Consider the following 26,149-nt stretch of genomic DNA (forward strand, 5'->3'; position numbering starts at 1 on the left):
TCCAAGTGAAAAAAAAAAAAAAAAAGAGAGAGAGATAGAGAAAATAGGAATAGGATTTAAAATGTAAAAATAGATAGAAAAAAGAAAAAAGAAAAAAGAAAAAGGAATGGAGTTGAATAGATATTTATTGATAGCGTATTGTAAAAAAGAGAAGTTTGAAAATAATATCGGGTGATGAAGTAGGGACATGAGGTTGAGGACAACACAGGCTCAACGTAGTGTGTCCAAATTCCACCCAACAAACTCCTTCTCATGTCCTCACTCCCATTATCTCTTCTCCCTAAAACCCCCCATTCCCCTTTTTCTTTCCCACTTTTCACATAAATCCCCCTCCTTCTCAATCTCCCTAAAAACTCCATTCATGGGGCAGCCATGAACTTCCCGCCATCGCGGTCACCGTCCCAACCGTCCCCATGCTCATCTTCACTGCCAGCCTTAATGCACACCTTCCTTTAACCTTTCCCCTTGGGCCCTCTCCACCACTCTTCACCACCAACACCACCAACTCCACCGCCAATACTGCTACCGTCCGCCCCTTCCTGGTGCACAGCACCGCTCGTCGAACAAGCTCCACCGATCTCTCTCTCCTGTCCGATTCGTCGTCCAGTTCCTTAGAACAGAGACTCTTGTTATTGCTACGCCAGAGGAAAACGGATGAGGCTTGGATAACCTATACACAATGTAATGATCTACCTAGCCCTACTTGTCTTAGCCGTTTAGTTTCTCAACTTTCTTATCAAAACACTCCATCTAGCCTCACTCGAGCTCAGTCTATCCTCACGCGCCTCCGCCAAGACAACCAGCTCCACCGTCTCGACGCCAATTCCCTCGGCCTCCTTGCCGTCGCCGCTGCCAAGGCTGGACACACTCTCTATGCCTGTTCTGTCATTAAGTCCATGCTTCGTTCGGGTTACCTTCCCCACGTAAAAGCATGGAGCGCCGTCGTTAGCCGCCTCGCCGCTTCGCCGGATGATGGCCCTGCAGAAGCAATCAAGCTATTTAGTTTAGTGACTCAGCGTCTCCGCCGGTTTGCGGATCCCACTATAACGGCCGACTCGCGGCCGGACACGGCGGCGTATAACGGCGTGCTTAATGCCTGTGCCAACATGGGTGCCTACGAGAAGTTTCTGCAGTTGTTTGAGGAAATGGAAGAATTTGGTGCGGAGCCTGATGTTTTGACTTACAATGTCATGATCAAGCTCTGCGCTAGAGCCAATAGGAAGGATCTAATTGTGTATGTGTTGGAGGCGATTCTTGCGAAGGATATTCCGATGTGTATGACGACTTTGCATTCGGTTGTGGCGGCTTATGTCGGATTTGGAGATTTGGAAACGGCGGAGAAGGTAGTTCAAGCAATGAGAGAAGGGAAAAGAGATATTTGTAGGATTCTCAGGGATGGTTATTTGGATGAGATTGAAGATGTGGAAGATTTGAATGAAGATGAAGATGAGTTATTTAAGAAGTTGCTTCCTAATTTGAATGAAGAAATTGATTCAGAGCCACCATTGTTACCAAAAATCTATTCTCCTAACTCGAGAATTTATACGACTCTAATGAAAGGGTATATGAATGAGGGCCGAGTCGGTGATACAATACGAATGCTCGAGGCAATGCGCAACCAAGGTGATAGATCCAGTCATCCTGATCATGTATCATATACTACTGTAGTTTCAGCTCTAGTTAAGGCAGGGTCGATGGATCGAGCCCGTCAAGTGCTAGCTGAAATGACAAGAATTGGATGTCCGGCAAATCGAATTACCTACAATATTCTCCTAAAGGGTTATTGCCGGTTGCTTCAGATGGACAAGGCCAAGGATCTGTTTAAGGAGATGGTTGATGGGGCAGGCATTGAACCCGATGTGGTTTCTTATAACATCATGATCGATGGAAGCATACTGGTCGATGATAGTGCAGGAGCTCTTGGCTTCTTTAATGAGATGCGATCGAAAGGAATAGCACCCACAAAGGTTAGTTATACCACTCTGATGAAAGCTTTCGCTCAGTCGGGTCAACCAAAGCTAGCGAGGAAGGTATTTGATGAAATGCTGAATGATCCTAGAGTGAAAGTGGATATAGTGGCCTGGAATATGTTGATTGAAGGGTATTGTAGACTAGGATGGATAGAAGAAGCAAAGCAATTAGTTCAAAAAATGAAAGAGAACGGTTTTTTCCCTGATGTTTCTACGTATGGCAGTCTCGCCAATGGAATTTCTTTAGCCAGAAAACCAGGTGAGGCCCTTTTGCTATGGAATGAAGTAAAGGAGAGATGTGCTGTGAGAAGAGGGTATAAGTCTGATTCTTCCTCTCCCCCTCCCTTAAAACCTGATGAAGGTCTATTGGATACTCTAGCTGATATATGTGTCAGGGCAGCTTTCTTTAGGAAGGCTTTAGAAATCGTGGCTTGTATGGAAGAGAATGGAATACCGCCCAACAAGACAAAATACAGTAGAATTTACGTGGAAATGCATTCTAGGATGTTTACCAGTAAACATGCATCAAAGGCCAGACAGGACAGAAGGATTGAGAAAAAGAGAGCAGCTGAGGCTTTCAAGTTTTGGTTGGGTTTACCCAATTCTTATTATGGGAGTGAGTGGGGATGGGAGCCCTCAGATCGTGATTATTAAGGCTGGCTGATCACTTCAACTGATTTCTCATTCACTCTCTTCTACCTCAACCGTTTGGTATGTCAGTAGTCTGTAATAGTATGTTGTCAAGGACTTCAATAGAAGATAACAGGGAAAAGAAAATACGAACAAGTATTTAAAAAAAAAATAGTGCATATTTGATGTTGTAAAAAATTTCTGAGGGAAGATAAATACATTGGACTGCATACTGCTAAAGAAAGAAAGAGCTTCTAATGTATATATGTGCCAGGGCGCGTCTATAGCGTAAATTAGTTTATGTACATTCCAACTTCTGGGCAACTCTTTGACTCTTTAACACTTTGTGACCTCATTTAAATATATCACCTATATTTCAATTGAAATTTTATCTAAAGGGGATTCTTGAGACGTGAGGGACAATGTGTGCACCGAAATGCAACTCTGGTTAAATTGATAATTATCAACAAACGGCTTCCTTTTGGCTTTTGGTACAATTTAACAATTTCATTCATTGGACTATACTATGCAATTATTTCGGCTTCAACGAATAATACATGTTTGGCATCGTGGAAGAGCCATCTCTAGCCTGGAGACATTGCAGGAGAAAAAATAGAGTCAAAGAAAGTTTCACCTTCAATATCGCCCAGTTTTACCCTCTTGACCTTGTTGATTGACTGGTGTACGATGAGGATAGCACCTATTATAAAAAGATCTTTGGGTTAGTTCAAAGATTGAATAATAATTAGTTAATACATAGTTTTGTTGTTTTATTGGTTTTGTCTGCTAAGAGAACTCCACACTATACCATACCTGGTATGTCTTTGGCCCCTTCTTAAGCAGATATCCAACACAATTGAGATTTTCTATGAAGGTATCGATGTCAGGTACTCGTAGACCAATCTTATCTGCCAAGCTATATATTTCCTACAGGACATAGCATAAGTGGACATGTGGATAGCTAGAGCCGAATGTGATATGATTTGTCCGCGACAAGAGTAAATGGCAGAAGCATACCGAGATAGAAAAACAGTCTTTCTGCTGCAACTCAGATTGCTTGTTGAGTGCACTCAGAAATCGTTTGGCTTCTTTCTGTTGACTCATTCCCCCACTTCGACCAAAATCCAGGACTCCATGTTCATCTACATACTTATCGTATAGGGATTCCTTCATTATTTCAACCACATCCTGCAAAGTTAGTGACACAATGAAATTAGCACTTAAAAACTCGAAAGGTAGTAGAACAAAAGCTCTTAATTTTCACGTGATATCATACGATCTAACCACAATTTGGTTATTAAAAAAATTTGCTTATCAATTAGTACAATTAAGTTCTCAATGTAGAACGTGGGAATTCTAACCTAGAGGCTAGAAGCTAGAGCTACAAAAAAATGTTTTAAATTTTTTCCCCCATTCATCTTTGAAAGAAGAAACTAAAAATTTTAACACGATGCAAAACTAAACAAAAAGTGAGTAATAAATGAGCCAAATTTCCAAAAACGATTTTGGTAATTAAAATTTGGCTATATCGTTCCACAACTAACCATTGCATCTTCTACTGTAATTTCTTCCCTGAGGTCTACCCGTGCTCGGGCTTCTGCCAGCCTCACCAAACTTTCTAGTTGCCTTGCTGTAATTGGTGTACCATCCGCTGATGTATTCTGGTCACGCAGTCGTAAGTAAAATCTCTGCAAGATGTCTGCTGCGGACTTTGACATCCTAATTCCAAAATGGAAAGGTGAGACTTGGATAGATTTCGAGTAACGAGGATTGCACGATTCACAAGTGCAAATTTGCATCTATAAAGAGTTGGTCTGTTGTATTGAGTTGTACAATATATAGCCATTACTAGTTAAGGGATTGGGTGAAGTTAAGTTGGCTATTGCCTCAGTAAGTGGAGCTCTGTATGTCATGATCAATTCAAAATGCTGATGAATACTTCTCCACGTTTTCGCTAGTTGTTTTAACATCAAGTAAAATGCTAGAGAGAGCACGTGTTTACCTAGGGAAAACAAAAGTTCTTGAATAGGCTATATATTTGCGAAGAAGTTGACCAGGTAATGGTACAAAATCTCCATCTTTTGCTTTGTCCAATCTCAGTCTTGAAACTAAAGACTCGCGTCTCGAACCAGCATCTACTTTTCCATCATTCTCCATTGCTACATTCTTTAAAGCCAAAGGAGATATATCTGGCTCGGTAGAAACTCCTTTCTCAGTGGACAATTAATTTTGTAAAAGAACGGAACATATGAGAAATAGGATTTAGACCTTTACGTAGTCTTTTTGCTGCAGAGGCGCGTTCCCCACATCCAGCATGAAGCTGCAAGAAAAAGAATTCCATCACGTCCTACAATCACAAATTACTAATTGAGCGAACTCAAAGAATTAGTTGTTTGTGGAACAAATCTTGCAGTTGATGCCAGAATATGAGAGATCTTTCCTTTCTTTTTTCATATTCATGAGGGATTGTGCCATTTTGACCAGTTCAACCATTTTCATGTGAACAGCTCTGGTTGGCGAGATAGGTCATTGAATATAAAATTTTAGATAGATGCCCACTATGGCTTCAACCATTTCCTCTAAATCCTTCATTACTTTCTGAGCATTAGGCAATAATTTCTTAAAGCACATTGCCATGAGCTCAAATATCTTATTCATATCTGAGCGGACGAATCGCCAAGCATTACTCATAATATTTCTTTTATGCTTACCCCAACAGTAAAGATAACTCATGATTATAATGTTCTCACATCCTCTTAAAGATCTGCCCAGTAGTACATTTTCAGTGGTTACAAGTTCCAACTACATTAGACAGTGTACGAGAGGGGTGGTCATAGCATCAAATACACAAACAGCAGAGGTATGAACTTACCGACATGATGTGCTCCGAGACTCTCTTATCCAGAAATTCGTCAGGTTTATCCAGCAATATAAAAACTAAATCAAATCTTGAGAGAAGAGCGGCACTCATCTTCAAGTTTTCATTCACAGTTTTTGCCCGGCTGCAAGTTTTATTTTGAGAATTAATGCATTGCACCGGTAAAACAAGAGAAACAATCACAATGTATCTTTCTTAAATGAAGATAAGCTTCTTTATTAATAAAATGTTAAAGTATAGGAGAGTTATACAACGAGGATAACAGAGAAAAAATCGCAATTTATAGACATAGGCACCATCATTATTCATTATGATACTTTTCCTTTTTCACTGCAATAGTTCTTATCAATACCGTTCAGTTGGAATAGAATGGAAGGGTTCAAATATGGTTCTTTGAAAGGAATATATATATTTCCCGAGGGATAAGAACAGTTTCTCTATACAAAGCAATCTCGAAAACGATGAAATTGCTATTTTGGAAGAGGATGGACTGTGCGAGAACGACCTAACCATGAAATGAAAGGTGTTTCATAAAATTTTAAAAAAATATAATAAAAAAAAAACCATACTTGACGTTTTAGATGTTCCATTAAAAAAATGTTTTATCAGTCACAAAATTGAACGGCCCAGAGAGAAAATTACTGAAACAAATACATTACTGAACAACTAAATATAATTGTAGTAAAACAACAAAATTTACTTGTAATGACCACCAACAGGGTTAGCTGCAGCTAAAATAGAAGTGCGAGCTGACAGACTTGCTACCAGTCCAGCTTTTGCAATTGATACACATTGTTGTTCCATGGCTTCCAGTAGGGCCTGCAATAATCTAATGTAAGAAAATGTGCCATGAAAAAGGAAACTAAGAATTCAAGTGAGAAATTCAGGTTTCAGGTCAAAACACCTGATGTTCTGCAGACATTTTATCGAACTCATCTATACAGCATAATCCACCATCTGCAAGTACCATAGCCCCTGTGGAAATTATAAATTATCATCGCTCAAGGGACAATATATTTATTATAATGCGTTTGCAAAATAGAATCATTTAAGCACCGTTAGACCCAGATTACGATCATAGAAGTTCAAGAAGAGAATCCCCAGACTTCAGCATTCATATAAAACGCTCTTATATCAACTAATGTACTTTTATTGTCGAATATTGAAAGACAAGAGCCAATGTCCTTCAACTTCTTTATCAACTGTGAAATTTATATTTACAGTTAGTTAAAATCAATGAGCATTACCAGGTTTCTGAATGTCAGGATTTATTCGGTGCTTGCTAGTCAAGGAATAAAAACAAAAATCTATGAATGACTTCAAAAATCATCAAGCAGCCACCTTATTTTGTTTCCATGATTAAGAACACGGAGAATAAGACCATTATAAAGACTAATTCTTGGATTTCAAATGGGAAATATCGTCGCACTGCTTAATAAAGACATACCAGCCTCAAAAGCATAGTCATTTGTCATGGGATCCCTCACAACAGCTACAGTTAGGCCGGCCTTGGTTGTTGCATTACCACAAACATATATACCACGTGGAGAAATAGCTGCAGCAGCTTGCAGTAGTTGACTTTTGCCAAGTCCAGGATCACCTAAGAAATTGACAATGAAAAATTATCTATTATCTATAATGTATCATTTACCATACAGCAACTCTTTTCAAAATAACATATCAAAATCTAGAAGTGAGCATGGGAAGGGAGGGACATTAGAAGCATACCAACTACTATGACATGAATATCCCCTCTAACAGGAACTTTATTCTGGTCTTTTGAATGCTTTCGCACACCACCAAACAGTGCTAGTGTTATTCCCGCTTTTTAGATTTAAGTTGATCCACAAAATATAGTTAGCAGAAGAAAATGAAGACAAACAGCATTTCTGTACTTCTATAAAATGTTACCTTTAACAAGTTCATGTCCATAGATGGAAGGACAAATGGATTGCAGTATTTGACGAAAAACATCCGAACCATATTCCCCAGAGAATTTCACAATAAATTCTAAATCTCTTGGGGAGAATGAGAATAAATCAAGCAACTCAGTGGCTCTTGCATTAGAGTTAGAATCTTGCAACTCCTCAGGTGTAGACTGTGACTTGGAATTTTTTATTGAAACAGCCTCCAGATACAAATAGTAAAATCCTTGGTTTTTGCTCTTTGATTTTCCTGAAAATATATGTAAAGTTGCTCTAAAGTCTAATCTGTACTGGTAAAGAACGGTAATTAGAAATCCACGACATGAACACCGTTTACAATTATCAGTGTACCAACAAATTATTAGACTTCAAAACGAAGTTATACTAATTTTAGCCCTATGAATTGCTATTATCGAAGGACAGTGTTAGCTATCGCACTACTTATTGATGTGTTGGTGTCTGATTTCAGTCACTGAAACTGATATGACGAATGAAGAGAAACTCATGGAATTGCTGATGTAACATTAATATGGTCTCTCCCTTAAAAGAAGAAAAATCCATTAAAACCAACATTACCCAACATCCTACAACTTCGGAACAAAATAAAAACATACGAATCAAATTTATTTCCAGCTTATATTGTGAAATTCTTAATGAAAATGATGTTGAAGTATGTACTTGCAGCGTGAGAGGTTTAGACACAAACTATAGGTCAAAAAAAAAAACATTTGACCTATTGACTTTTACCAATCATGGGAAATATTGAAAACTACACAAAGCTTGAAAGAAATATTGTACCTCCTCCAATATCCATGTAATTATTAATTACTCTTATAATTCCAGTAACAGTGACAACATCTCCAGGGATGCATGCGTCCACTAGATCTTCAGTCAGTTCACATTCTACAGTTCGAGGCACCCTGCCTTCTTCGTGATCATCAGGTTTAGTGAGTTCTTGTAATCTGGAAAGATTTGAAAAAATATTCCATATTCGCCGTAGAAGAGAAAATTATGTATCCCGATGGGCACACAAGAAGAAATTTAGTTAATAAAATGGATTCTTCTTTTCGAGGAGTTGGCAGTAAAACTAAGAAGAGTATATTCAGCACTAGAAGTTACCGTATCTTTTGAAAGTCGATTGCTTCAGCTGTCGATCGAATGGGATTGAATGTTTTGCTTTTACACCCATCCAACTCACAAAACGATGGAGGTGAAAACTTACCATCAGGAAAGCTTAGTGTGATATGGCTTTTGCACTTTGCACAACCAAAGCTCATTTGCACCACCAAGGGCTTCACAGTGCTAACCTTAACAACAGTACCACGCACTGATACAAGCTTGTCTGTCATATCCCAAAATAAGCCTATATCATTTCCTTAACAGCGAACTTCAGACTTGATAATAAATTTGTTAGAAGCTAATAATTACCAATATATGCCGCCTTCAAATTCTTCAAAGCAAGCATAGATTCTGAATAGTTGTGCAACCGGACTAGAATTTTTGTGACATATTCTAAATTATGCACCCACTTGGTCCTCATTACCTGCGTCAAAGACGAGTTAAGCATCAAACCCTGAAAGTATGTTAGAGTAGACAAAGAACGAAATTCTCGTAATAATTTGTTTTTGACCTGATGAATTGCAGCACTCATACATTTGAGAGCAACTTTAGGATTTTCCTCTAACATTATGTAAAACTCATGTTGATCACAAATCTTCCGGAATTGTTGAAAGTCGATTGACAAAATAAATATACCACGACCATCATCGACAGCCTGTTAAAACAATTGAACATCAGTTCCCTCCTCCACGTGATGCTAAGAAAAAGTGAGAGGGACATCGATTGGAATGTTTTCGCTTATAAATGATGAAACGGCAATGGATACTGAAAGTGAAACGAATCCAAACTACCTAAAAATATTTACACTAACTTCTCGGGTCCAGAAGTTCGAACTTCGATTCGTTCCAAGTACATTAGCAGTGGATGTGGATAACCAATAGTTAAATCAATTCTTCCAAACTAGAAACAAGGAATATCTAATCCCTACTGTGTACAAAAAAAGGGTACAGATATATCCATTTAATACAATTAAGTCCCTGTATCGCTCAGACTAAAAGCGACCTTGAAGGAACTACCTACCTACATCCAATCCTTGATGCAAGATCATATTTCGAACACTCGAAGCCCGGCGCCAACGAATTTAGTCAACTTTTATCACATAGAAAGCCAACAAAAGGAAGAAAAATTGAAAAACCAATTCTGACGAAAGAGAAAGAATTACCTGTGAAGAGAGATGTCGACCTGCCGGAGAAGAAAAAAAGAAAATGAGCTGAGAAATGAGGTTGAGCCATCCATTTTCGACAGTGAAGACAGTTCGGGGGAAGTACAAATCCAAGATATCTCCAGCAATGTTGAAGTCTGAAAACGCTTGCTCCATGTCTATCGTCTCTCCGCTTGATCTCCGGACATTTTCACCTCAACAAAGCTTTCAATTTTGGCGGGAAAGATAGATGGCTGCGTTTTATTCTAGATGGTGAACTTGGCCGACCATCGGGCCACGTCAAGAGTGCTAACAGGCCAAAGCCCAGATATAAAGGTCCAGTTCAAACAGAAGGCTAGTTTCATGGGCCAAGATTGAGGCCTAGTATTGGTTCTCCTTGAAAAATTGTGATTAGTACGTAGCCAGTTTCCAAAATTCAGGCTACGTCAGCAAAATGGCAAATACCCTCCCGTATTTATAATCTATAGTTTTAATTAACACTTGGATTTCTCTTGGTCTGACTTTAAAAATACTATACCTATAATTTTACAAATATATTTCACAACTTTAATAACCCAAAACCCAAAAGCATAGTCACATGGTACATTTAGTAACGTGAAATATAATTATATATGTAAAATAGAAATCACATTTTAAATAACATTATTTTACTTTAATTGATCCAAACAAGCTCGACAAGCAAATCAGGTTATTCGAGAATAATTTAGGAAACGACAAACATAACCTATGCTTAACAATGAAAACATTCACTTATTTCAAAAATTTGGCCATCATATTTGTGGTAAAAACAACTGAATGGCATATTAGCTTATTTAAATTATTTTAAACTGGTGGTATGGTAAAGAAATAATAGAGATTAAACTCTCCCTAAAAAAATTACTAGTGTTTAATTTAGATTTATTATGGTAGAATGTTTTTTTTTTTTTACTAAATCCATATTTAATTGGGTTAAAAAATCCATAATAAAATGGATCCAGAATTACTACAATAAAATTTTCATTGCAGTACAGCAAAATGGTTAAAAGAGGAACATTCACAATGCTATTCACGAACTGAAAAAGGTAAAACATGCCAACCATTTCTGGATTCTGAATGGTTCGAAATCAACGTCGTCAAACATTTCTTCGATCTCTTCCACCGAGTTCACAAGCAACCCGAACATGACGACGTCGTGGATACCAAGTTAGCTCACTGATTAGCAATGCCTCCATATAAGTTGGTATCAGATGATCAGCTGCAGCACAATAGACCTTCGCATTCCATCAGAAAACCCAAAAAGGCCGTTACAAAATTGGCTATTCCCGGAATGGTCTCGCTTAGATGGGCAAAGATGGGGCCATTCTTGATTCACATTTGAGGCTGCAGCTGAGACAAAGCATCCTTGGGATTTATTTGGAATAGCTTTTCAAGTGCTTTCTGTTATGGTTAGAACACCATTTTAAGCACTTGATGGTCGATTCCAAATAGGCCTTGGTTAGAGAGGATATTGATGTCAACAGCAGATATCAAAGTTAGATGAAGCAGTGAGATAATGAAACTTGTGAGTTTTGACAAGAAAGTGGGAGGCTTCCTTTGAACATTATCAGATATTTGACAAGCCGAGAATCCTCATCGACAGTTAATAAACTCGTTTCGAGAACCAATGACAACCAAATTCATGATTCTGACTTACCTTCTGCAAGCATAAAGTTGCCTTCTTTCCACTCATTGAACCCTCTCTCAAACAAATTCTCTCACCACATTCACCGATCACTTCTTTGAGATGGAACCGATAACCATACCATCAACATTAGGTCTGGAAGTTCGGTGAATTGTTGTTAGGTTTTCTCCCGCGGAGTTAGTTGTCAGCGTTTCGTTTGCATTACTGCAAGCTTCATTTTCTTTGGTCATTTCCTCCCTCATAGCTCCAGAAATATCATTACTTTCTGCACATGCATCTGAATCGTGCAAATCGGTATTTGATCCTTCGCGATGAAGCTCCTTGACTTTTTGGTCGAGGGCTTTTGTTTTCGACATCTTGGTTGCAGAAGATTTATGAGATTTCAAATTCATAGTAGGATTCGCACGAGTTGTGCTCTTGGGCAACAATCTAGCAGGTTGGAGCTTTGAGGGCTTGATCTTACTTTCGCCTCCATTAGTGCTGACATTTCCAGCTCCAATCTTAGTCATGCCACCGGGTACAGCCAGATTAGATTTCGTGCTAGATGTTTTACTCTGTGAAATACAGTCACAAATTTTGGTTCCCTTGCTTAGGATGACTTTAAAAAAATCCCCAACTAAAGATACCGAATCATATAAATATAAAAAAACACAAAACTTACCCCATCAAAGTAACCGATTTTAGGCGATGGCAATCGAAGGCCCGAAGGCTTCACAGAAGCGGGAGGAAGTATAGAAGATTGCGAAGAAGCTTTCTTTACTGATTGAGACAGCAAACCAGTAGTCTGAGTATGGGGTCCAACAGGATGGTTTCTTCCATCATGAGAAGCCTCACTGTCTGTAGAGATTCTTTTGCTTGAAATTGAGTGAAGGCTGACTCTTGGGCTAGACGATGACTCCGTTGACCACTCACTAATAGAGCTAGCAGGTGATATTCCTGAAGCAAACTTAGAAGAGAGACGTGATTTCCCAAAAGGACTTGTGACCTTCGATGTAACTCGTGATGGTGTTTTTTGGACACCCGAGGAAGGTAAAGCCTTACACTCTGTTTTCTTCCTCACATCTTTGGAGGAAGATTTACCAACCTTGTCAGATGAACTTGTAGAAACGTCGGAGGAAGTCTTTTGGGCACTTTTAGCTGAAGTTGAAATTCGAGTAGGCCTATGTGCAGTAGTTCTAAGACTAACTGAATCCCGTCTATCTGCAATTTGCGTGAAAAAGAACAGAATGGGTATATATTTGCAACCCGTCTCAAAGAAAATATATATATAACAAAATTAAAGTTCTAATCACCTGCAGGTCTTGTACCACTTATAGTACCATCCTTTGCAGTGGCTGTAGGATTATGGCCAAGGGAAGGCTTCTTTGATGATAATGAGCTGGAAGGAAGCCTGCCGACTGCCTTCAATTGCTTCAAAAATAAGAACACATTCTTTTTTCAGACACATCAAGAAAATGTGGGACAAATGAGTAGAAAATGGTCAACAAGAAATGAGATGGCTATTAGACAGGCATATGCTAGTCCATGGTCACAGAATTCTATGTTATACACTTGCATTACATGGGCATCAGTGGTACAATAGAACAAACGCAATGGACTTTGACCGTAATATCATATAGGAATAAAATGCATCGAGTCAAAAGGTCAGATATAAGTTTATAATATTGCTGGTGGTCCGTTGATGTAGATGCCATTGCCCTGGGTTAATAGCCACAGAAGATATTTGAATTCTACAAAATCAGAAAAAACACTAAGGCTTATATACTACCTGTCCACCGCGTGGTTGAGAAGAATTCTGCTTAATAGTTTTTCCAGGTCCTTGCAACGCATCAGGTAGCTTACTGGATGCAGACCTATCCTTCATCTGAAGTGTTACACAGTAACATCATGAGTTCAAATGTACAAAAAAAGTTAAAATCTAACTTTAGGATATTTTAACTCTTATGCCATTTTGGTTTATATACTTCCAAATGTTCTATTTTGATCCTTAGACTTGTATAGAAATCTTCTTTTGTCCTTAAACACAGAACTTCCCAATACCCTTAACAAAAACTTCACGACCATGTTTTGACCACCACCTATATAATAGAGTATGAATCTATGATATCATATCTAAGGACAAGTGAACAAAATTTTCAGATAAATACTAGACAGAAACTTAATAACAAGGATCGAAAATAACTTTTATGAAAAATCAAGCATCAAAATAAAACATTTGAAAATATAAAGAACAAAGCAAAATAGCTACGAAAGTTCTATTGACCAAAACGATATTGACACCTATGAAACACTAAGAGGATGCAAAATTGTTTACTTGCCTTATTTTGTGAAGTAAGATCAAGCCTTCCTGCAGCTGAAAATAATGCAGTAATGTTAGATTGAGTTATAATGAGATATAAAAAGATAATATAAAAGATTCATAAAGTCTAGCCAAACCCACAGGTCTCCTGCAGAGTTAGTGGCAAACTCCTACGAAATTTGAAACATACAGATTTGCTTGGAGAAGAACAAAATGATCTCTCTTGCTGTTGCAGAACAGTCATGGTAGAAAGTACAAAGAAGATAATATTTATGTTCTATAATCTGTACTCTACTGTCCCACATGAATCTTTTCATCTAAATATCAAACAAATAGAAGGTTGCAATTCTATATAGAACGTAAATAGCTTCATGTTTTGAAAAGAAAAACTGGTTCTTCAATGAGAACCATACCAAAATTATAGTACTGTTCCCGTTACGAAGCTGGGCTTTTGTGAACAGGCTTCTTATTTATTCATTTTATCTAAATAACATGAGCAAAACTCAATTTGTTATCACTAAACCAATATTTTTTAGAAACTAGAAAGTAGCTCACATGGCGGTTTTTGTGCTTCCTGTCGCCCGGGTTCAACTTTAGTTCTGGAATTGGCCTTTCCAACTATTCTACTAGATTTTTGAATTGAAGCCCTTACATCTTCGAATAGATTGCCCTCAATGCTTTCTAGTGGCATAATTTCACTTTCCAATGTAGATATTGAATCTGAAGATTTCTGAACATCTTCTGAAATTATGGGTAATACACGTTTTTCATTTCTGCCTACCGGTGCAATCATGCTAGTAAACTCCTCAGGATCCAAAAACCCTGAAACACAAGACGTTGGAACAGTGGAGGTATATAGGACAAAATTAAAGTAATATCACAAACGCAAATAAAACAATACCTGCACTGGTGAAGAAAGCGCTATCCCATGCTAAACTCTTACGCAAATTATATTTTCCATTTCTTTTGATCGCTTCCGGTTCCGATGATGGGACTAATTGAGGTTTATCCTCTCTCTGTTCGAACCCATCTGTTCTCTCATCTATTCTGCTACAATCTATGGCCCCTGATTGTCTGATTCTATCATGTTCCTCGTCTTCATTTGTAATGTCTACACATAAGCACATAAAAAATAAAAAATAAAAAATTCCAATACAATCATCAAAACTTCGAGTTTCCCAGATATTAAGCAAATCTGCCAGTTCTTAAAGCCAAGAAAATCGATATAAAACTGCCGCAGATGAACGACGCGTAACGAAGTAAAAAAGATTAATATCGACCAAAAACAAAAATTAAAGCAACTTCTGAAATTTGAGTGGTAAAAGAGAATATCGAAAATCCAAGAAAAACAAAAACCACACAACAGAAATGCAACTCAAGCAGCTCCATACATAGAACATACGGCAAAAACACAAATTATCAACAAAAGTAGGATTAGCAGCACAATAAATATAACTGTACTGAAATGAAGAATTTCCGGAACAGACCTAAAGAACTGACGTCGTGGAGGTCGCATGAAGGAGAAGGGAGGAGAAAATCGTCCTCGGAGGCGAAATCAATGAGGCTGAGACGGCAAAAACGGCGATCGGGATCAGCACCTACGGCGTCCATGGATATCGATCTGGAAGAATCGCGAAAGAGATGATGATCTGTCGGAATCGGATTGAAGGATTTCGAAAATCCAAAGGTGGAGAGAAAGGGACGGGAGGTTTTGGAGAGGGAAAAGGAGGGTTCTAATATTTTAATTTATTTGTTTGAAATCGGTGGAAATGGCGGTTTAAAATTAGAAACTAAAAAGATCATTTACGTCCTTGTATTTTGAACTTCTTTATATTTCAGCCTCTCCACTTTCCATAAATCTTAAATTTTGTCCTCATAATATAATTTAGTTCTTTAAAATAAATTAATTTTAAAGATGAATAAGTGAAACATTATTAAAATTAAGTTAACTAAAATTGAATATAATGATCAATAAGAATGAAACATATTCAAAACAATATTATAACTAATTAAAATGTACATGATAAAACTAGGAAAGAAAAATTGCAAGATAGGCCTTCAGTTATGATATTATTAGAATAGCACCCAGCAACAACCTTTTAATTTGAGATACATTGCTCCCTAGACTATAGATATATAAAATTATTGTGATCTAACCAATAAATATATTGATAGACAAAAACCATATTTGAGTATTATGGTTTGATATCAGTTTATTTGTTTGCAAAGCTTTCACATGTCAATATTTTTTAAATAATAAATCATTTAAGAAAATCAAAATTATTCAAAGTAATCTTGAAACACTCTAAAACTTTAAAATATTTTTGTATGAAAAGAGCTTTTAATTTAAAAAAAATATTGAAACCCTTGAATTGAATAAATTACTTAAAACCTAATAACTATCGAAAATCGAAATAATAAAATTTATATTCATTATAAAGATAATTACGATGGTTAGCAATCTTATATATAGCAACAATTTTAATAATTAAATATATAACAATTATGTAGATCAATATTTGATAATAATATTGTTATAAAATTTAGTAGAAGAATCCTCATAACTAATAAGGGGTTGGTACATTGTAAAGTACTTATTATTTAAGAGGGTAATTAAATTTATAACAAACTCATAAATTAGAATTGATTAATCGTATTATTGTGATTATAACAACTTGTCCTTTTTTCCAAGTAAAAATTACTTGGTTCTCTAACTTACCAAAAAGAGAGTATATGTCAAATATCAATTATTATTGAATAGAGTTCACACAATTATATACATCTCAAACAGAATGTGCATAGGCCATAGAATGACGGGTACTCAAGAAGTAGTCAAAATCACCATACTAGTATAAACATCATAACTTATTGATCCAAACTAATATCTATCTCATTTTTCGTTTGAATTGAAAATTGTCGCGTTTTTCCTTTGGAATGTACACATTTTTAACTAAGTTAGTCAAATTGTAAGAACATGCTAATATAAATAGGTTTCATCAAAAGCGTTTAAATAAAAAATGATTTTTAAAAGAACATTTTTTCGTCAAATCAAACCTAAACCTTGGCATCAGCCTAAATGAAATTATAACTTCTTCGAAGAGTACTTCTAGCCTGGGAATGAAACTGCTGCTATGAAAGAACTCATTCAAAGACATGGTTGTTGATATATCTTAATAAACAAGAGAGTTTTCAGATCAAAATGGAAGGAACTCAGTCAAGCGATTTCAAAAATAAGACAGCGAGGAGAGAGGCAGTAACTACATAATAGTCCAAAACAACCCAATAATCAAGAACTCAAAAATACTCTAAAATTATCGATGGAAAACTGTAAGAAGATGATAAACTCTGCCAAGCAAACTTAAGACCTTGGCTTCTCCTTCTTCTCCTTGAAAAGAGCGAGGAGAGACACACCAGAGACCTTCACAACCTTGAATCGAACACCGGGAATATCTCCGACAGCATGTCCTTTACGACCGAATCCGGCAATCAACACTTCGTCCTGCAATCAAAGTTTTTGTATTAGTTTCAAACTCCCTCGTATTATTTTGCAGAAGAGGAAAGGGGGGTGGTAGCAACTTACATTTTCTTCAATGTAATTCAAGCAACCATCATTGGGAACGAATGCGGCAATCTTCTTTCCATTTTTGATGAGTTGAACCCTGGCACACTTTCTAATGGCAGAATTTGGCTGCTTAGCCTCAATACCTCTGAAATCAGATTAGCATTTGCTCATTTAGATACAAAACATTCAAACATGGAAAAGAAAAAATCATAATGCAGTTTAGAACTCAATAAAATCTGAAGTTACTAACAAAATTAAATCAAGTTGGGTGACAATTACTTGTAATGTTGGGTGAAGCCATGTTTGAGAGTGATACTAAAACAGCTAAAATAATTCTAAAACATATTTATAATCAATACAAATCAATTTTGATGATTTGAGAGTCTAATATTAAACAATAAATTGATTTCACGTGATTTCCACACATTTAAGAGTGATTTTGAACATGAAAAAAGTGATTCCTAACCATTTCAAAATAACTCCTAAAACACAAGTTACCAACACTAAAATAAATCAGGTGACTCACATATATGGTTGGATTTAATTTATTATGACAAAATTACACATTCTAATGTATGCTTGCACATCCCAATTGAAAAAAATAATCCGAAAATAACAAAAGCTAAGCTTCAAATCTGAAGGAGAAAACAGTATGCTTGCAATCTTACATCTTTTCCAAGACGATGCCTTTGGCATGAGAAGAACCGGCAAATGGCTTCTTCCATTCATTGCCAAGGTGAGATTTCTTGTAAGCTTTGTCAGCCCACCTTTGCCTTCTACGGTGGGACTTCAGCTTACGCCCAGCTCCCATACCTCTTGTTTTCCTGTTGGATTAAGTAATAACAACAACCATTAATCAATCAAAAGCAATAAAAAAACAACAGATAAAAAAACCGCAATCCAACCTTCATCTAGAAATCTCACTCACCATTACAGAGTTCTAAAACCATCCAAAAACTAGTACATTAGAAAAATCTAGTGGTAATTGCAAACCAGATGAATACTTATGACAGTTAAACTAAAATGAGGAAAAAAATTCTAAGAATCATTCACTCCTTCCGCCATTTACATAGAAGTTAGGTTAAAAATCTCACCCCATGTTTGCAGAGAGAAAGGTTTCGGCGAAGGCTTCGAAAGTTGAGGAAAGAGCTGCCCAAAACCCTAGTCTTCAAGAAAGGACCGTCGACAACTAAAACTCGATAATATATGGGGGAATTTGGGGTGTTTGATTTCGGCCCATTCAAGATTTTGGGCCGGAAATAAAATTCGGAATTTGGGTCTTATGTATTTTCTTTTCTTTTCTTTTTTTTTGGAAAATTGTCACTATGTACTTTCGAAATATAGCCTGCTATTTTTGTAAAATGGTAATAGTTACACATACACTCCTCTGCCTAAAAGCAAATAATCTAAAGAAATATTTTCTAGATCAAATAACACTAAAGTCATATTAGCAGGGATGATTGTACTTCCGTCTCGAAGACGATAACAAAAACACTTAATATAAACAAAGTTCGCAATACAAAAAATATCTTCACTAAGCCGATATAATATGAACCATCTTGTATTCTTGCCTTGTCTGTAATTGAAATTTTTTTTATTCGGACGAATCAAAAGATTTAATTTGATTTTTTTTATAAAATTAATATCTCATCATCTCTTTATCAAGAGCCAGCTAAATTTGAACTAAGGTGGAGAAATTCTTTAAAATACCTATCCTTCTAAAAATGTGTATGTATGTACAAAATGCACCACCACGTAGGCAGGCAATCTATGAGTGGCAGTGAGACAAAAAAAAGTTTGTATTGTCCATCAGATCCTTGGAGTAGCCCTATTATGGCTTTCCTCTTATATCCTTCATATCATAAGTACTCCTCGCCTTCCTATATCTTTTTCTTCTCGTTTCACTAATAGAAAATCACTGACTTCTTATATCCTCTTATTCCTTCAAAACCGTTGCCTTTTTATTCCCTTAAATGAAAACCGTCCGTGGGGTACTAAATACTAAATAGTGGGTTTGAAAGAGAGCGTAGGAAAAAGTTAAAGCTAGAAAACCTCCTCCTTCTACGTCCTTCAATGAAGTTCCTATCAACTATCAAGTCAGAAAGAGAGAGAGCCTAGGAGTTGAAACAAACCCTTTTTTTAGATTTTATAATCGATGCTTATATTGAATTTAATTATAATTACAACAATAAACATAATTTTAATTGGCATTATTATAAAGTATAATTTAATTTAAAATCATTTTTCTTTCTCATCATAGCTAGTGAGAAAAAGATTTATCCATTAGCACAAATTTATCTTTTCCATGAGCACTGCAAAAGATAGAGAGGGAAAGACGTTGAAAAGTAGAGTTATACATTGCCCATTTCTAGCCACGGCATAAAATACATATTACACAAGTCTTCAAACATAAAACAAGCCAAATGGCAATGGGAAAGTAAAAGCCAGAAAAGAAGAGACCAATAAAACATCCTACTAACAGACATTCATACAATATTCTTCAGTAGTTTATTCTGAACCCAGTTTACTTCTGGTTTTTCTTCCACAAAACTCCAATCTTCTTCAACATATTTCCATTCTTCTTCTTCGGTGACTCATCATCGAGATCTTCCGAGTACGGTGAGCCGAGAGGATAATTGTTATCCAAAGATACTATTCTATCAACAATCTTCCCATTGTTTCCAGTTGAGAGTATTGCAGCGGCTGCCTCAGCTGCTTTCCTCCACTGGTCTGCTTGCACTTTTAACCTCCTCAACTCAGCCTCCATTTCAGAGTTAGCAGCCTGTGCAGCATCTAACTGCTCGGCGACTCGTGCCACTCTTCTGTTACTGTTATCTGCCTCTTCTGTTGCATGCTTGAGTTTCATTAGTGCTTCTTGCTCTGCAGCCTTGGTTGTTTCTGCCAAAGTAACTGCTTCTTCGTTGATCTTATTTGTTTCTACTTTTATCTTCTCAATTTCCATCTTAAGTGCATCATTTTCTTGTGTTGTACTCTGCAATTCTGTCTCCTTTTCCAACAGCCTGGTCTTCAACTCTGCCGTATCAGCCTCAAATTTCTTCAACTCCACTGCTAGTTCAGACTTCCTTTCCATATCTATAATCTCGATCTTCTTCTTAAGTGCTTCATTTTCCACCATTGTACTATGCAACTCTGTCTCCTTTTCCAACAGCCTGTTCTTCAACTCCCCCATATCAGCCTCTAACTTCTTTAGCTCCATTGCTAGTTCAGACCCCCGGTCGACTGGAATGATTTGGCTCATCTTTGAGTTGAGCTCTTTGTTTTCCTCCACAACACTACACAATTGAGTTTCTTTCTCCTTAATGTCTACTTTCAAATGTTCTAAATCTGCTCTGGCCTCCTTAAGTTCTGCTTTCAATTCTGCCTCTTTCTGACGTGACTCAACTTTCATTTGTTCCACGAGTTCGTGAGCAATTCTAATTTGCAATGCTGATCGAACATATTCCTCCTCGTGCCTAGTCTCAGCTGCAGCTAATGCAGATTTTGATCTATCTGCTTCTAGTCTCATAGAAGTGAGCTCAGTTTTTATCACGTCGATTTCATCCTTCCCATTGTTTTCCTCGGGACCCAAATCATTGCTTGTAGAATCTACTAGCCCTTTCTGATTCTCACTGATCTGTCCCTCCAGTGATTCAATCCGAGCCTTTGATTGCTCCAACTCTAAGGACAAAGAGTTGTAAGCCTCAACGGCTTTGATCGCATCTGATTGGAGCTTTTCCACAGCTGCCTTGGCTGTTTCAAATTGATTTTTGCTTTTCCTTGCAACTTCAAGGGCTTGAGTTTCGGATTCTCTACAGTAACTAAGCTCATCTTTCAGTTTTTCAACTAGGGAGAGAGTCTCCGAGAGTTGTGTTCTTAAATCATCCATCTCGGTTTGTGAAGACTCAGCAAGCTTGCTTCGGTTTAACTCAGAATCAGACACCATCTCCAACTGGACCTTGAGCCTCTGAACTTCGTTAATGGCAGAGGCCAATGCAGCAGCATCCATCGAATGTTGCTTTTGAACAGCCTCAAGCTCAGACTGCCACGCTCGATCACGATCCTGAGAAATTTTGTGCAGTTCTTGAACACGATCTTCCTCCGAAGCAGAGAGCTCAAGCACCTGCTGTTGGGATTGTTCAAGCTTTGCAGACATATCTGAAAGTTGTTTCTTTGCTTCTTCTGCCTCCTGTTGGGCTTGTTTTTTATGTGATTCAGATGCACTCAATCGGTCACTTGTTTTCTTGAGTTCCTCCTGAAGTTGAGAAAGCTGTAATCCCAATTCGGCCACTTTGCTATGCCCTTTACTCTGAAATGAGAAAAAGAAATTCCTAATATTAACAAATCAAAGTGGTATCATATAATGTAGGTAGAATATAGAATCGATGTACTTGGTCATAAAATGTAAACCAGGTACCTCAGTGGCTAAACATCGTGGTGATTTCCGGTCAGTCACCACCCTAGGACTTCTCTCTTTAGGTGTCTTACTAGCAGCAAGTGGAGAAGTGGAAACGGAATCAGGATCTGTGCTCGGAGTTTTAAGTTGACGAGCGGTCCGAGGTGTTCTTGGGGATTTTCTTTGAGGTACTTCTGAGGAGCCAGTTCTGCAATTCAATTCAAACAACTTTTAAGATCTGGCCATAATATATAGCTTTATCTACTTAGCTACAACACTAGGTGCCAATGAACTAAAAGAAATCTTTCATCCTGAGAAAGGATAACGTAAAAACACACATACCGATGGAGGATAAGACACGGTAGATAGACAAACAGTATACTTTACCATCTGCATATACTGTGTTTAGCATAGCTTGACTTGTAATTAAGAACATGGCAATCTCAATCAATCATCACAATTAAGTTGGATTGCATTCTCCGTTTGATGTAAATGCTACCATGCTTCATTATTAAATAGATAAGCAAGATCATTCACATGCCAAATGTTCACCAATCTTTCTCTCCTCACTATCATCCATAAAACTACTTTGTCAACTACATTCCATTTGCATCCAGTTCTGAAATAATACATAAATTCCCAAACTCAATCATATACTTCACGCACTTCCAAGATACAAAATTAATGTACCACTACGTGCAATGAGTTATCTTTATCTTCTTCTTTCCCCCTCCCCCTTTATTCAATCACCAACTTGAAAATTCATAACTGAGAATTGTCGTTCAACCCAACAAATACACCAGACAGTACATTGACAATTTGGCATAGCTTACATGTAGAGGGCCAAGATGCTAAAATATCATATGTCACACCTCCTAGAAAATTTAAATCGCGCATGATTGCATCTTTGGACTATATTAGTTCTTTAAGAAAAACATAAACAGTTCAGATAACAGTTAAAAACAATCAGAAATCAAGAATAAGAAGCGGAAAGCCAAAAGATAAGCAACAAAAGAAAACCCGTCGGATTAAGCGGCCAGAGGAGGCAAACAGCTAAGCAATTCAAAAACTAAACGTTAATCTTACTTTGCTTTCGGTGTCTGCATGCTTGTGTGTTTCCTTTACAAAAATAATCAAGCAGGTAAAATAATTGAGTTCTAGAGTCCTCTGACCCACTGTACCTGAAAGAGCCGAGAGAATCTTGACTGAGAAATAAACAGAAAAGGGAAGCCAATATATGTTTGTACAAAAAATTATTTACAAAGGATGGAAACCTTACTACCATAGATCAACATCAGTACCAAACTTAACAAAAAAGACAACACACAATACAATCCCTTCAAAGAAACTCCAAAAAACTAACCCCACTACAACCAACAAAAGCCAAATCATACCATAATTTTAACTTAACCCTTTTCAAAGAATAAAAAAACTGTAAGAAAGAGAGGTCTATATTTATCATTATGCAAAAAACATACTTCAGACTTTTACCATTTCCTTTTTTCCCTTTTGCCCCTCCTTTTTGCTCTACAGTGAGCTCTGTTTTGAAACGCACTACACTACCCTAGCCCAAGATGGGCCCCTGAAATTCATTCAAAAGAATCGTTTAAGGTGTATTTGGTACAGTTTTTTCAGAGGGAAATTTTCAGTCATTTGAACATGTAAATTCCAGATCCACTCAAAAAATGGAAAAAGGAAAACACATATGCTCACTTTAGGAAACTTATTTGATTTTGAGAAAAGCAGTATTTCTCTCTCTTAAAGTTGCTTCCATCCAATAAACGCTATTTTGCATCAAGTTAAGCTAAACATAAAGCAATATACTCAATGATGGATCCTAAAAAGCTCTAACAGGTAGATTAAAGAAACAAACACGTCCGAGGAAGAAGCAAAACAAACATAAATGGAGAATGGTGAACAATGGCTTTCAGAGTCGGTCTAGTTGGGTAAATAAACTGAACTCACGGATCTGAGTATATAAAGTAATCAACATACAAACAAATAGTAAGCAGAAACACAACACCAAATTCACTTCAACTTCCACTTCCACTTCCACTTTCAGGAAGAAATAGTAAGCAGAAATAAAGAAAACCCCAACAGTTTGGCATCGGCAAAAAACCAAAACCATTCGGAAAACGCAAACGATTATTTTAAAAAACACATAACATTACGAAATAGTTAAGTTAAACAGATCCTTTTCAGCAAGCAGAGAAAGACCCACATCAAAAAAGGAAGCAAGTGAGTAAAAGAAAATGGGAAAACGAACGCTGAACTCAAACAAACAGCATTTGACGAAGCAGAATGAGGAAGTGAAAACAGAGTGTTGTAGTTACTTGAAAATGGAAATCCTTTGCTGCGGCTGGCGATGATGGTTTTGTGAGCCTGAATAGGTTGAAAGGTGAGAAACCCTAGTTTTATGGAAATGGTGAAAAAGGATGGATGGATGGATGGAGGTAATAGTAGTGAGTTGGTGTTGATGTTGTTCTTGAGCTGGGTTTAGAGCTCAGTTCCCGAGTTTTGTTTTTCTCTTTCTATTACTTCAAAAGTCTGTTATGTAATGTCAGTGGGAGTGAGTAAGTGAAGAAGAAAAAGCAAAGCAATATGACTATGAGTAGTACGATGCATTTCTTTATTCACTCTCTATTTTTCTTTTTCTTTCTTTTCTTTCTTTTTCCACGCTCTTCCTTCACGCGCTTCTTCACCCTCCAATCACTTCTTTTCTCCCTCCACGCGCTTCTTCACCTCCCTTCATGAGTGGCTTTATGAGTTTACATTTATAAATTTTTTTACATCTTTCGTTACTTACACAATATAATATTTTATAAATAATCTCAATTCTTTTTATATCCATCAGAATTTCTCTCTTTTTAAAAAATAAGAAAATCATTCTTTTAAACGTTAAAACAAAAATAAATAATCATTAATTTAAACTTTCAAACCTTTACTTAGTTGTTTTTTTTATTTGGCAGTCATAAATTAAAAATAAAAACTTAAATAGAAAACGTACTAGATTTTACTATATTTTATAAATAGTTTTAAAAAATCTATTTTTTTACTAAATTAATATAAATTTAAATTCTATAAACTCTTAATATAGTAATAATTATATCCTACTGTAAATTTAATATTTTATAGACATCTGTGTACTTGAAAGTTGTTTAATTTCAATTTTGTTTAGTTTTAAACGCTTCAATTTTAGTTTATATATTGAGTTTTATTGTTCATTTTTAACTTTTATGAGCATTTTAATATTTATTTATATTAAATTGTTGTTATTATAAAGTTAATTTTATGTGATTAAATTTACTATTAAATTAAAATTAAATACTTAAAAATACGTGTATTCAACTCAATAAACTTAAAATTTAAGAACTAAAACAACTTAAACTTACAACTATCAAAAATATTTACAAATATTTAATTTTAGCATTCTATTAATATTAACTTTAAAATAAATAATCCATAAAATTCAATACACGTGTAAGTTATTCTTAAGAAATGTGTTAATATAAATTAGAGAAATTTGCATAACTAGACAAATGGTGGCAATTTTTATTTATCTACCATACTTTGTTTTTATTTAGGATAAATTTTTTAAATTATTAAAAATATTTACAAATACAATACTACGGGGTTGTATATTGTCTATACTAATGCTAGATAATGATAAACACCGATAGCCATCTATCATATGTTAACTTTATTTACTTATTTACATGTAACTATGTGCATAGTATTAGTCTTTTGTCGGTATATCAACATTTTCATCATTATTCCAAAACTAATTATGTTGGTTCAATATCGATGTGATATTTTATGAATTAAAGTTTAAATAATAGTTGGTCTATACTGATTCGCTCATACTTTTCTTTTTTCTAGGGGTACAAATTAATGTTTGTCATAAAAATGTCAAATTACAAGTTTAATCTTCAATTTATTGTTTAATAAATCACTAAACATTTAATTTGGAATCAAATAACTAAAACACAATAGATAGGCTGTCATTTTCAAGGATGTGGTGCTCTAATCGACAAAATAAACTTCGACCTTTGTAGAGACTTGCGTGCATGTTTAGGGTGAAACGAGTCAATAATTTAATTGATGTATATTTAAAAAATATAACGATTTATTAGATTTTACATGTATGTAATACTTGATGCCTTCTCTTAATAATCATTAGATGCAAATTTAGTCATCATTTCAATGTTTGTTTTTAAAACTGTATTGGTTCATTTCGGGTTTTGTACAATATTTTCACATATCTTTTTATTAATTCATATCGAACTCTCACCTTTTTTTTTTTTAATTTGCTTCGTCTAAACCCCTGTTTAAAATATAGAAAACACTCATAAAAGGTAGATAACAAAAATAACTTTGGATCATTTTTAAAAATAGCAAAATAAGTTAAAGTACCTATAAATATTAAACATCAAATAGTTTTCTTTATAGATATTATATAAAGATTATAAAGTTGAGGATCCCTCGTCGTATACTAAATCCGTTGGTGGATATACTTCAATCATCAGTGTCTATTATTAATAAAATTTGAAA

At 36.1% G+C, this 26,149-nt stretch overlaps 5 protein-coding genes across 10 annotated transcripts; 1 reads left to right on the forward strand and 4 right to left on the reverse strand.

Moving 5' to 3' along the window:
- Nucleotides 1-120: 120 nt before the first annotated feature.
- LOC101211737 (pentatricopeptide repeat-containing protein At3g09650, chloroplastic) lies at nucleotides 121-2,940 on the forward strand. Its single transcript, XM_004137913.3, has one exon. The coding sequence runs from the start codon at nucleotides 414-416 to the stop codon at nucleotides 2,622-2,624; it is 2,211 nt and encodes a 736-aa protein (XP_004137961.1). The 5' UTR covers nucleotides 121-413; the 3' UTR covers nucleotides 2,625-2,940.
- LOC101211972 (probable DNA helicase MCM8) lies at nucleotides 842-9,911 on the reverse strand. 3 transcript variants are annotated; one of them, XM_031882257.1, is made up of 18 exons: nucleotides 9,685-9,909; nucleotides 9,034-9,177; nucleotides 8,832-8,946; nucleotides 8,523-8,745; nucleotides 8,202-8,365; nucleotides 7,390-7,653; nucleotides 7,207-7,302; nucleotides 6,926-7,078; nucleotides 6,383-6,453; nucleotides 6,179-6,297; nucleotides 5,473-5,602; nucleotides 4,869-4,920; nucleotides 4,603-4,789; nucleotides 4,145-4,319; nucleotides 3,618-3,788; nucleotides 3,414-3,527; nucleotides 3,235-3,300; nucleotides 842-978 (listed from the first exon to the last, which is right to left on the reverse strand). In XM_031882257.1, exons 1-17 carry the CDS (start codon nucleotides 9,838-9,840, stop codon nucleotides 3,253-3,255), a joined length of 2,382 nt encoding a protein of 793 aa, XP_031738117.1. In that variant the 5' UTR covers nucleotides 9,841-9,909; the 3' UTR covers nucleotides 842-978; nucleotides 3,235-3,252. The 3 variants fall into 3 exon arrangements, 2 of the variants coding, with proteins under 2 accessions (XP_031738117.1, XP_004137962.1); XM_004137914.3 differs by lacking the exon at nucleotides 842-978 and having other exon boundaries at nucleotides 3,014-3,300; XR_004215137.1 differs by lacking the exon at nucleotides 842-978 and having other exon boundaries at nucleotides 3,414-3,516; nucleotides 9,685-9,911.
- A 711-nt stretch (nucleotides 9,912-10,622) lies between these two features.
- On the reverse strand, nucleotides 10,623-15,400 carry LOC101212212 (nucleolar protein dao-5). The gene is made up of 8 exons (XM_004137915.3): nucleotides 15,131-15,400; nucleotides 14,545-14,754; nucleotides 14,199-14,465; nucleotides 13,663-13,697; nucleotides 13,113-13,208; nucleotides 12,637-12,754; nucleotides 12,006-12,544; nucleotides 10,623-11,898 (listed from the first exon to the last, which is right to left on the reverse strand). Exons 1-8 carry the CDS (start codon nucleotides 15,252-15,254, stop codon nucleotides 11,434-11,436), a joined length of 1,854 nt encoding a protein of 617 aa, XP_004137963.1. The 5' UTR covers nucleotides 15,255-15,400; the 3' UTR covers nucleotides 10,623-11,433.
- A 1,375-nt stretch (nucleotides 15,401-16,775) lies between these two features.
- LOC101213502 (40S ribosomal protein S23) lies at nucleotides 16,776-18,478 on the reverse strand. The gene is made up of 4 exons (XM_004137758.3): nucleotides 18,300-18,478; nucleotides 17,874-18,029; nucleotides 17,224-17,350; nucleotides 16,776-17,142 (listed from the first exon to the last, which is right to left on the reverse strand). The coding sequence occupies exons 1-4, from the start codon at nucleotides 18,302-18,304 to the stop codon at nucleotides 17,002-17,004; spliced, it is 429 nt and encodes a 142-aa protein (XP_004137806.1). The 5' UTR covers nucleotides 18,305-18,478; the 3' UTR covers nucleotides 16,776-17,001.
- Nucleotides 18,479-19,488: 1,010 nt separating this feature from the next.
- Nucleotides 19,489-24,252, reverse strand: LOC101212937 (interactor of constitutive active ROPs 3). Of its 4 annotated transcripts, XM_031882285.1 has the most exons (5): nucleotides 23,932-24,248; nucleotides 23,090-23,180; nucleotides 22,685-22,779; nucleotides 21,620-21,806; nucleotides 19,489-21,511 (listed from the first exon to the last, which is right to left on the reverse strand). In XM_031882285.1, the coding sequence occupies exons 3-5, from the start codon at nucleotides 22,702-22,704 to the stop codon at nucleotides 19,730-19,732; spliced, it is 1,989 nt and encodes a 662-aa protein (XP_031738145.1). In that variant the 5' UTR covers nucleotides 22,705-22,779; nucleotides 23,090-23,180; nucleotides 23,932-24,248; the 3' UTR covers nucleotides 19,489-19,729. The 4 variants fall into 4 exon arrangements, with proteins under 4 accessions (XP_031738145.1, XP_004137803.1, XP_031738144.1 ...); XM_004137755.3 differs by lacking the exon at nucleotides 23,090-23,180 and having other exon boundaries at nucleotides 23,932-24,252; XM_031882284.1 differs by lacking the exons at nucleotides 22,685-22,779; nucleotides 23,090-23,180; nucleotides 23,932-24,248 and adding an exon at nucleotides 22,780-22,919.
- Between the last annotated feature and the right edge of the window lie 1,897 nt (nucleotides 24,253-26,149).

The sequence above is a fragment of the Cucumis sativus genome, chromosome 3 (assembly GCF_000004075.3).
Source record: "Cucumis sativus cultivar 9930 chromosome 3, Cucumber_9930_V3, whole genome shotgun sequence".
Classification (NCBI taxonomy): Eukaryota; Viridiplantae; Streptophyta; class Magnoliopsida; order Cucurbitales; family Cucurbitaceae; genus Cucumis; species Cucumis sativus.